Source organism: Eublepharis macularius, chromosome 2 (assembly GCF_028583425.1).
Source record: "Eublepharis macularius isolate TG4126 chromosome 2, MPM_Emac_v1.0, whole genome shotgun sequence".
Lineage (NCBI taxonomy): Eukaryota > Metazoa > Chordata > Lepidosauria > Squamata > Eublepharidae > Eublepharis > Eublepharis macularius.
Genome location: NC_072791.1, coordinates 82,224,058 through 82,236,279, shown reverse-complemented (window position 1 = coordinate 82,236,279; position 12,222 = coordinate 82,224,058). Strand labels below are relative to the sequence as shown.

General features: G+C 41.4%; 1 protein-coding gene across 3 annotated transcripts in view; it reads right to left on the bottom strand.

Moving 5' to 3' along the window:
* Positions 1 to 11,364: 11,364 nt before the first annotated feature.
* SYT13 (synaptotagmin 13) overlaps positions 11,365 to 12,222 on the bottom strand; it is a 48,445-nt gene continuing 47,587 nt past the window's right edge. For all 3 annotated transcript variants that reach the window (XM_054972756.1, XM_054972757.1, XM_054972758.1), the window contains exon 6: positions 11,365 to 11,669. In XM_054972756.1, coding sequence (XP_054828731.1) covers positions 11,365 to 11,669 — 305 coding nt within the window. The remainder of the gene's footprint in view (positions 11,670 to 12,222) is intronic.

The following is a 12,222-nucleotide window of genomic DNA, read 5'->3' as shown; positions in this document are numbered from 1 at the left end:
TCATTTTTTTCGGTCATGCCCATGTCTACAGGCAACATTAAGCTTTGGTCTCTATGCCCTGTTGTTGTCCCTCCAGAGTACCTAGCTGGCCTCCATTTGATACAGGAAACTGAACTGGTCTGATCCAGCAGGCAGTTCTTAGGTGCTTATGCTCACATTTGTGTTATTTATCAGGTTTCTCCCTTTCTCAGGTTTCAAAGGGAGACAAACCAGAAAGTTAGAAAGATAGAGAGGCCAGGGATATGTTTACTCTTTGCTCTTTACTGCCCTGACACTATCCTTTGATATGTAGATTGCTATTCTCAGGACTTCCTCCTTGTGATACCTCTATCTTCCTTTATTTTTCACAATCTTTTCCTTTCCTCGTCATCTTGCACAATTGATGCAGGACTCATCTTGCAATCCAGTCCCATCCTTAGCCTAGATAGATAGATAGATAGATAGATAGATAGATAGATAGATAGATAGATAGATAGATAGATAGATAGATAGATAGATAGATAGATAGATAGATAGATAGATAGATATCTTTCCTCTTTCCTATCAAATATGGAGTTCCTACAATAAATAACTCATTTCTTTTCTAAATCTTAACTAAGGCTCTGTTTGTTTTCTCTCTTACACACACCCAGCCACACAAGCTCCTGTACCCAACATTTCCTTGCAAATAACGCAACTTTTAATAATCAGAATAGGTACAACCTTACATATGCACGTGCCACCTGTATATTCTTTGCCTTTCAAATAAGGAAATACAAATTTTTAGCACCGAGAGTTTCTGAGCAGCACTCTCAATTCTCTGTACAATTGCTCACCAGCAGAGGACCTGTTGCCCTTGCTCATCAGTTCTGCCCATGACCCTCCTGACTGGATGTTGTTGATCCTGCTAGTGGTAAGACAAGCAGAACATCATTTACCATCTCTCTTTCTTGTCTCAATTGTTTGGTCTACAAATGCATTTATTTCATTGCCTTGAAAGTGTGGCAAAGCCTTCTGTTAGAAAGTTCTTTTTGATTGCTAGGTACACTGTCTTCTCACATCCCTTAATTATTAGCAGACAGCTTGGTTTTGAAATTGTCTTGAAAGACCATGATCTATTGATGGGAAAAAATAGACTTTTTTATTCAAGGCATTCATTGTATCTGGCTGAAGTGTCTAGGCACAACAGGGGGGAAAGCTTGTACTTGAGTGTATCTGTTAAGACAGCCGCTTTCCACCTGATCTGTCTGTCTCAGTGCTAACAGGCTCCAGCTGTGAAAAGAAGCAGATGCATGTACAAATTAGGCTTTGGATTTTTCTCATCAGTGCTTTTTTTGAGATCCTTGATTACCTAACTTTGGCACCTTTTGATAAAACACTTGCAAGGAATCTCACAACAATCCCTAGCAGGGATATGATGATGAGTTTTCAATTAATCTTTCTAGGGAGAGTGGTAGAGAAATGATTCCATGGTGTGAATTTTCTCTTAATGAAGCTCACTGGTTTCTATGGCAATATTTGCTTTTCTATCCATCTCGGTTTCCTCTCCTCCTCCTCTGTAGCCTAAATCTCAAATGGATCAGTGAGGCAATAATTAAAATGAAATGAATAAGTACACATACAGAGAGCACACTGAACTACATGTTCACTAAACACACTGATCTTTCTCTCAGGGCATTGTCAGTCTGGAAATATCAGCTGGCTTTCACCGCCTGTGCTGTGTTCTCCCTCTTTCCCCTCCTCCTATGCAAGTGGTGGGCATGAACAAACATTGCCAATTTTGTAAGCAGAGGGGCTCTTGTACAAAGAATGTGCCATTCTATTTGCATAGGCCTCTAAAAATAGCAAAGATTTAAGGAAATGGAGGTTGTAGCAGAACTTAGATGAGAAATTAAAAACAAGCTAACCATTACTGGAATAAAAGTTGGGAGCAGGAAAAGTGCTGAACACTAATTCTGACCCGTATAAACATTTATTTGATGAAAAGAAGCTTCTGGAGGCAGCAAAAACAACAACATGTGCATTTTTTAAAAAACTAGAAAGGCTAATTTTTTCCAAAGGAGAATACAGTGCTGTTTCAGCATGCAAAGTATTTCCATGTACTTTCTTTGAAATCCTTACAGCAGCCCTTGAAGCACGCAAGTAGTGCTGGGCCCTTCTTGCAGAAGGGAGCTGTGGCTTGTCTATGGTCACCCAGTGAGCTCACTAGGAAGCCCCTCCCCCATTTGAGTTGGAAACTTGCCTGCTGGCATACTCTTAGTTACCGCACTATGGCAGCTCTCATAATGATTATTATTGTTTTGCATGCCAGGCCCCTCTGAAAACTGAAATTCTTGTCTAGCGCTATTAGGTACTCTACTGCTCATCATGGCCCATTTACCTGTTTCTCAGTTAATAATGGAAATAGTTCTCTTTATTATTACAGCACTTAGCCAGTACGTTAACCATAAAATTTAAGTGCACATTTTACAACCATTTGAAATGGAAATAGTTAAAACTAAGATGTTTTGGGATCTGATATTGGGGTCTGAGTCCAATTCTTTAATCATCCTACGATCTCTTTAATTATCCTACGGTCTCTATTGGATAAATTGTGTCAGACTCTTTTCTTTTGAAGGTTCTCAAGATTGGAAATATCCTTGTGGATCAAAAGATTGAAAGTTTCGATCCTATGATCGATAACATTTAGAATGAAAGAAGATTTGGCTTTAATACTCTGGTTCAAAGACATATCAGTCGGATGGTCCGCAAAAAAAGATTTTAACTTGACTGATCTCAGGAGTTTGAACAAATCTATTCTTGTTTGGAAAGAGCGATAAGAGGGGGTGGGAACATAGCTCAAGCCTTTGTTCAAAATCAACAAGTGGAATTTCCCCTCCCACCATAACACAGCTGTTATTAGGAGCAGGCTACCAAAAGAGGGGGGCAAATCCGGTGGACCAAAGGAGCAGAGCAGGTGGCAATGCCACCCCGACCTTAACCCAGCTGGGATCAGAAACAGAGCAGGTAGCTTTGCCCACCCACTGCCTTAATGCAGCAGGTATTAGGAGCAGAGCAGGTGACAATGCCCACCCCCACCTTAACCCAGCTGGGATCAGGAGCAAAGCAGGTGACAATACCCACCCCCCTTCACCCAGCTGGGAACAGGAGCAGATCAGATGGCAATGCCTGCCCTCTTTCATCCAACTGGGATCAGGAGTGGAGCAGGTGACAATGCCCCCCTGCCTTAACCCAGCTGGTATTAGGAGAGGAGAAGGTGACAATGCCCACCCCCACCTTAACCCAGCTGGGATCAGGAGCAGAGCAGGTGACAATACCCACCCCCTTCACCCAGCTGGGAACAGGAGCAGATCAGATGGCAATGCCTGCCCTCTTTCATCCAACTGGGATCAGGAGTGGAGCAGGTGGCAATGCCACCATGACCTTAACCCAGCTGGTATTAGGACCGGAGCACTTGGCAATGCCTACCCCTCCTTCACCCAGCTGGGATCAGAAACAGAGCAGGTAGCTTTGCCCACCCACTGCCTTAACACAGCAGGTATTAGGAGCAGAGCAGGTGGCAATGCCCATCTCGCACCTTCACCTGGCTGGGATCAGGCACAGAGCAGGAGGCAATGCCCTTCTTCCCTTCACCCAGCCGGAATAAAGAGCAGTCTGTATTGTGCAAAATGCAAAGTGCAGTATTAATTATAAATATTTCATGCAATAAATAAATCCAATAAATATATTCAAGACATGCAATACATATTCCGTCTCCAGTGTCTGTCTATTTCATTTCCAAAATTCAAAGGCTCTTATGGAAATGAAATAGACAGACACTGGAGACGGAATATGTATTGCATGTCTTGAATATATTTATTGGATTTATTTATTGCATGAAATATTTATAATTAATACTGCACTTTGCATTTTGCACAATATAGACTGATTATTCATTATTTCTAACTGCATTCCCCGGTTCTTTAGTTCTTTAGTTTGTGCTTCCTGGTTAACCAGGGGAACTCCCTGTTGTTGTTTTTGGAATAAGGAGCAGAGCAGGTGGCAATGCCTGCCCTCTTCAACCTACCAGAATAAGCCACTGAGCAGGTGGCAATGAACACCCTGTCTTCACCCTGCTGGAGTCAGGAGCCAAGCATGCAGCAATGCCTGCCTCCCCTTCAACCTGCCAGAATCAGGAGCAGAGCAGGTGGCAATGCCCGTACCCTGTTCACCCAGCTGGGATCAGGAGCAGAGCAGGTAGTAAAGCCTGCAGCCCTCCTTCACCTGTCAGAATCAGGCATGGAGCAGGAGGCAATGCCTGTTCCCCCCTTCACCCCTCGGGGAGCAGGTGGCAATGCCCACTCCCCTTCATCCAGCTGGGATCAGGCTCGGAGCAGGCAGCAATGCCCACCACTCCTTCACATGGCCAAGATCAGGCAGATCAGGCGTGGAGCAGATTACAATGCCCACCCCCCTCCTTCACCAGCTCGAATCAGTGATGGAGAAGAAATGAATGCCAGCCTGCCCACCCTCCCCTTTCTAGAGCCCGTTGTATTTTTTCCCCCACAATGGGCTTTGTTGCTAGTCAGGAATATTTTTTCCTCTCTGGTAAGGGTATGGTACTTTTCTGCTGAAACATAACTTATTGGGCCTCTTGTCATTCACAGAATTGTTACTCAGAAGGCCTTTTTTCACAGCAGTTTCTGGTCACCTGCCACGTGATTATAATTGTGAGGGTGTTTGCTCATTTTAGTACTATTATATGAATTCTTTTACAGACTGATTATATGGATGTTTTATTATGATCATTTGAGTATAGAGCAAACTAATGGATGATGTCCAACCTCTCATTAAAATATAGTCCTTCTGATTTACTGGTGTGATATATTGTGGTGAGAGGGAAGGTTACACAAATAAATAAGGCAATTTGTTGATACAATAGTATAATTTATTCATGACTGATTTTTTTCATTCATGCTGTGAAGTTAGATATCAAGTCTCAAGCTTTCACAAGGAGGACAACCAATATTTGATCTTGTACAATAAATACACCATTTAGATGGATTAATATTGCTGAATTTCACTCCATGTCCCACCCACTGCACTTTACTTTCCTTAAGAGATCTAGTAAGTACAGATGTGCATTATTTACAGTTCTTTACAATGTGAAGAACGCATTTTGAAGCAGATGGTGTAAACCTCCAGAATTCTGAATCTAGCTGTATTCAGACATTTCCCAGACTATTCCAACTGTTTAGAAATGCATGGATACTAAGGTAAAGTGATATCACTTTGTTGCTCTTGCAAAGGTGAGCTGGGATGGTAAATATAACCAAGATGGCCTTTCCGACTTTTCTACTTCTGTCAGCTGTTCCCCATCTCTCCCTTTCTATTGGTTTATAATCTGCAGCATGTGCTTACCTGTACAGATGACAAACACACTTTGTTGCATAGGACACCTAACCAACAAGTCATTACATTACAAAGCAAATGGACTCACTTGTACATGTTGATCTTTTTAGCTAGACCTAATGGGAACAATGTCATAATGCTGGTTATAATTCTAACAACTATCATTCTGTGAAACATTCAGCTAATACAGAAATGAGAGTTCTGCCGGCCCAGTACTAAGACACTAAGTGATGGGCTTGTCTAATAGAACAGATGAAGACTTCAGTTCATACTTATTCAAGAATGGCTGCAGCAGACTCCAAGTGCACAGCTAAATGACGAAAAACAAGCATTTTGTTGATGATCATGAGTCAGTGTGCTCATAGCATCTGCCATAAGAGATGTAGATGAAGAAAACTTAGTGCTTGAATCAGAAGCCAACCTTAGTGCCACTGTATCTTTTCCCTCATCCTCTCTACTTTGCATAATTGTGCTATGGAAGGTTTTTGTGCAGTTACAGAGGGTGCAGGATACATCTTCCCTCCAAGGAGGGAAAGTTTGTCATTTTATTTATTTATTTAAAACATTTATTAGCTGTCTTTGTACCTTACGGCACTTGATGTGTCATATATATTAAAAACTCAATTTAAAATCACTATCTAAAACTATCTACCAAATGCAGTTCTTCAGCTACCTCCTAAGACTGAAAGGGAGGGAGCCAGGCACATCTCCCTGGAGAGAGAGTTCCATAATTGTGAGGCTACCACAAAAAAAGCCCTCATGCACCCACCAAACAAGCTTCTTCGGTCCATGATACAGTCGGGGTGGGTGGGGGCTCTGCTTTGTGATCTTATCTTCTGTGATCTTATCTTCTGGACAGGAATGTATGGAAGAAGAAAGTCCTTCTGTTCCTCATCTCTCCCTTTCTATGGCATCATAATCTTGCATGAGCTGCAAGACCCCATAATTTAAACTGATCTGCAGGCCTGGCAATTGAGTTCTCCTTATACTCTTCACATTTTAGATCAGTTTTTCTTTCCTAGTGCAATCATTCCTCTGTAGGGTTGCCAACACTCTTGGGAAATTCATGGAGATTTGGAAGTGCTGCCTGGAGAGGGTAGAGTTTATGGAGGGGTGGAAACACCACAGGGATGTGACGTCATAGAGTCTGGCCTCCAAAGCTGCAATTTCCTCCAAGGGAACTGATTTCTGTGGTCTGGAGATCAATTGTAATTGTGGCCCCACCTGGAGGTTGGTAACCCTATGCCTTGTTCTTAATGCTGTTCAATTCTAAAAAAAACTGCAACAATTCACCAATGCTACAAAGACAAAAATGTACTAGATTGCTCTGTATGTCCTTGAAATGCAAGTACCAAGAAGGGATAACTCTCAGCTATGTTTGGCAAAGTTCCATCTGCTATCCTAGTAAAAGCAAAATAGATCAGAGAAGCATGTGCCAGATCAAGAGTTTGTGCACCCTTTACTAGCTGGGACAAAATCCTGTGGTTCCTTTCTGTTAAGTTGGAGTCTATAATTCTCTTCTAAGCTTCCCTTCAAGGAGAAAGGCTTCCAGAAGAGAATGGCTTTTTCTGATGGAGAAAGGCTTCCTTTGTTGAAAAAAGTCTTTTTCTGTTTTAGGAACACTTAGTGGAATGGTGTCATAGGATCCAACTCATAGTCTTTATGGGGGGCTTTTGAGGATAATAGTTACCTGTCTGAGGGAGTTGGCTAGATCGAACTGCAATCTCTCCTTTCCTTCCCTGAGTCTCCCAATAAGTGATCATCAAAGGAAACCACATTAATGTCTGCAAAGCAGATGCTTATATATTCTCATCTACCAGCATGGGCTTGTCCTCTTTTTGTGAATGATGAACTGTAGATTAGCGCTAACATCTCATAACAAGTAGGGTAAAAAGTCAGTGAGACTTTCATAGCATGAGCCAGTTGCAAAAGATTAAGTTCTCATCCCCCCCCCCCACACCCGTGCCTTCTTTAACTAGGATTCTTGGTACATCCACCTCACTAATCTAGATTCTGTGCACAGTGAATAGGAACAAGGTGCCCATACATTTTTGTTTAAATTATACCATTAGTTTAATTGGTGTTAAAATTGGGGTAGTGGCAGATTATTATTTTGTGCCTTTGGAAATGAAGCCTGTACAACAAATTAACACTGGGATACACTCGCAGATACAGATATTTTATTAGATGAGTATCCAGCCCTTCCTTCCCAGAGTTCAATGCAGCATGCAAGAGGGTGTCCCAGTTCTTACCTCAACCACCTTGTGAAATAGATTAGTAAGGATGCATTGGCAAAGCCATCTATTTCTATGAACCTCTTGGTTAAGTGCTGAACTGAGTTTTCTCAGTCAAAGTCTAACACTCCATCTAGACCATGCTGGCCCATTTAACATATGTGGCTGTAAAATTGTTCATCAATGAAACTAAAACACACACACAAAAGCTGTGGTTCAATTTTCTGCCTGACTTTTTCATAGAATAACTCTTGACAATTTTATTTAAAAAGTAATAGTGTAGTGGAGGTTTTTTAAGTTTTGTTTTTTTAAGAAAAAAAGCTAGAAAAACAACTGCAATTAGTCTGACTTTTTAGAGCTCCCAGGTAAACCAACATAAAAGAGATGATTGATATTACCATGCATATGTTTATATGGAGAGGAATGAATGAAGAAGGTCTCAGCGGAGCAGCTCATAAACAAGCCAGTATGCTAAACAACAACTTCTGACAGCTCAAGATTTGTAATAATTCAGATATCTGAAGATCATTGCCCGGATAATTTCTCTTCTCACAGCTATAATCCAGGCCTCAATAAAAGCTGTAGCTGTTTTCATTCATCTTCAGTGGACATTTCCCTCTTTTTCAAGATCACATGACAAATGTTCTTTCTCCAAAAATAGTTCTACTCTGACTCTTTCTGCTCACTACTTTAATTGTATGTACTGTCTTTTATACAGAAAACTAATGACTTTATTTAAAAATTGGGTTTAGGAGAAGAAAAACAGCACAGACATACCTCCTTTGTTACTAATTGGGGGTTGAGGGGAGTAACTGAAGCACTTCTCTAAAATTATTTCACCTAAAATTATTTTTGGTGGATGAAACTGGTTTTAATTTAGAAAAGTTTGGAATGTTGTAGGAGAGATTTAGTTGTTGTACAAAACATCATATGTCAAGCCTCCTCTCTAAGAGGCTACCTAATAGTTATAGAAAAAGGCTTATCAATCTCTTTGGAGACCAATGTAGAAGTGAAGAAAATGGCCATGCCTACAGTCTGGGAAACAAATGAAGAACCATCTAAATATGCTGCACCAGTTAATAGTACCTAAAGAGATTGTCCATACAAGGACAGCCATTCGCAGATACAGAACACTATAAACAATGGTGCAGAATGTGGTTCAGAAAGATCATGCTCATCACGTGACTTTTAAAACAAATATTCAGGAAGATTAAAATGCCATTATAATGCCACCTTCCGCCATGGTCATCAATCTAGTTAAGAATCTGATCTGATATTCATTCATTAAAATATTTACTCCCTGCTATTTCCACGGTTCAATGGGGTATATGCCATTTCTGATGTAAATGGAAGTGGCTTCAATTTTGTACCTTTCCCATTCTGTTTGCTAAGCTTGCATAGGAGAGCTTCCCTATGTATCATGCTCATTGGTAGCAAGCAAATCGTCCCTTGAGTTAGAACTGTGTGAACTGAAGTATGATACTCTAAAGTCATTGTACTTACCATTCAATCCTAAACATATTTATTCAAAAGTAGTTCTCACTGATTTCAATATTGTTTTATTTTTAAGAGAATATGTTTAGGATTGCGATCTTAAGATACATTCAGATAATAACTTCCTGTTTTCTTGGTTCCATACTGTTAACTCAAAAAGGAAATAGGGAAGATGTAGAAATAAAACTGGCACCTTTCAAAAGCACACACCTTTGGTACTGGAAAATCATAACAAGTCTCCTACCGTGTATACAACCAGTTCATACAATGCTCCAGTCTAAGTAGAAGTGATAGTATCTACTTATTAGAAGTTAGCTTTGACTGCATTGATGGTTCGTTCTCACTGTCAAATCTGTCTTTGGCATTTTTAGGCAATCATATAGAAGAAAGACAGAATAGTGCAACAATGGGTAGGTCCTGCCTATGAGTTATTTTTCATTGTTGCCCAGCTTTATTGTAAGTCAGTATTGGCTAAAGTAAGAGAGAGAGAGTAAGCAACATAACTGGGAGTAAACATGTAAACAAGTCCTTCACATCGCTTGTACCATTGCCATCTCCCTCCATCTGGGGCAGGGATATCCTATGTACCTGTGCAGGACAGGTAAGAACAGTGAGTTTAGTGTAGTATTTGGGAACACCTTATTCTAATTGTCAAAGCTAAACGAATATGGACCTGGTTAGTGCAAGAAGTAGGTGGGAGTCCACTTGGAGTCTTGTGCTCACTGCTCTAAGTTCTCGAAGGAAGAGCTGAAGAGACCAGCCCATCTGTTAATTGCAGTCAGGACATTCAGCTTTAATTGCATCAGATGAGAATGACAAAAGAGCCTGTACTCCTGTAACCTCCAGGCTTAAGATCCTCTGCCTGCTAATATGAGAAGGCATCCTTTCCTCATCTTTTGTAAGGCCGGAAGCTTTAAAAATTTCAAGAGCTCTGGAAATGTTTTAAATCAATGTTTCCCAACCAGTGAGTTTCTTTGGCACCCATTTGCTTCTTCCCCATAGCCAGTCCTGACTTTTGTCCACCTAACTATAGTACCTAACTATAGGAGGGATCACCTTTGTGTCTTCAGAGAGCACCCATTCAGAAACACCCCCTTCCATAATTGGAGGTTACTTAGCTTACAATTTCCCAATGTTTTTGTAGCTGTGTCCAGACCAGCACCCATGGAAACATTTTGTGATGGTACCCACTAACCATTTTCAAAATTCCAGAAGTGACTAGTTTCTAAATGATCATGGATCACTGATTTGAATAAACAAACTTGGCCCTGTTTTTAAAAAGGCTGGGCTGTGGATGCTGCAGGAACACCTGTCTTGGTCCCCCTTCTAGCTTTATTAATGTAACCACTTAAGCTAGACAGAATATTTAAGCTAGCCATACATACAACATTCATATCACAGCCCCATGGTAAAGCAATCAATGCAAAAGAAGCCAAGCACAAGGACTCCTTGTTTCTCTACCATCCCTCAACACCCTATATGTTAACCCATCTTCTGCCATTTTTCTCAGTCCCTTGTGAATGACATAAAAGAAACATTTTATGAACAACTTTGTGGTTATTGCAGGATTTGCATGTACATGAAAGCTGACAAGGTAAATGAAACAGAAATAAGAAGCTGTTTCTGTTTTCTAATTTTAGCCAATGCTGCAGTGTCGAGCCTGCTTTTTGTCTTGCCAAGGCCTGCTGTGAAAAAAGAAATCCATGTAGAGAACTTGGTTTGACCTGAAATGTCTTGTGACATTCACGCTTCAGTAAAAACACTTGCTTCCTAACTGTTTCTTTGGGTATTTAAATCTCAAGTGTGTTCATAAACACTAAAAAGTCTTAAACAATAACTAAGGCCCTCATCAGAATCTTCCATCAACTTATTTTTAACTTCATGCAACCATAGAAGAACTAGATGAATTTGTGGTGTAATCCAGCAAGGCAATTCTTGTGCTGTAATGTCCACAAGCTTCTGCATTCCTTTTTATCTCCCCTGTCACAAACAACAACTTGTTAATTAATCAAAATCCCTGGCGTGCAAAGGCCTAATGAAGAGGGTAAACAAACTGCTAACCACTCCTTACCATAGATCACTCAATGAAGGACTTGGCCCCTTTGCTCAACATGTTCCTAGAATGTTTTTACAGCAGGAAACAATAAAAAACAACACCAATAAAACAAACATTGTGCTCGATCATGTTGTGGATGGACCCATTCCTCCAGGATTCCACGAAGCCAGTCCACTGGACATGGGTTGAGCTGCATTTCTATCTCCATTGCTACATATGAAGTTGGTGCCACATAGCTATTTGCCTTCTGGGGTTCCTCAGCATCTCTTCCCAGTGGTTCTTCTCTGTGCCAGTGGCATGCAAGCCAAGGCAACACTTGCCTAATAAGTGGCTCTGGCCATCACCATCCTGGCTTAGCATCTCCAGCTCCACGCTGGAGGCACAGAGCAGATCGTGGGGCACCTCAAACATAATCATCTCATTCCATACTGGGTTGATCTTGTGTTTGGCTCGCTTGGTTTGCTTCTTTTTCAGCTTCAGGGACTGGTGCTTTAGAATCACTTTCACAGATATATCTGCAGGAACAGGGATGGCATTTAGACATTGACTGGAGGTTGGCTTTGTTAGCATTGCCTGTCATTTCTGCCTGGCTGCTGAAAATCTATTGATAAATCTTCTTAATATATAATTGAGTAAGCGTATTTCAGACAACTCACTTTATACCTTGGTGCACCACCAGAGGGCGCTGCCACAGAGGGAAACCTAGGCAAGGCACCATGTCCCTCCAGAAAACATGCCATAATGGGAACCCCAGACCAGGAGCAAGATGGGAGCAGGTGGCAATGCCCGCCCAGCCTTTATCCAGCTGGTATTAGGAGTGAGGTAGGTGGCAATGCCTACCAGGCTACCACCCAACTTAAGCCAGCTGATATTAGGAGTGGAGGAGGTGGCAATGCTCACCCCTTGCCTTCACCCAGCTGGGAACAGGAGCAGATTAGATGGCAATGCCTGCCCTCCTTCACCCAACTGGGATCAGGAGTGGAGCAGGTGACAATGCCCCCTTGCCTTCACCCAGCTGGTATTAGGAGCAGATAAAATAAAGGGGGGGGAATCCCGCGAGGGGTTGAA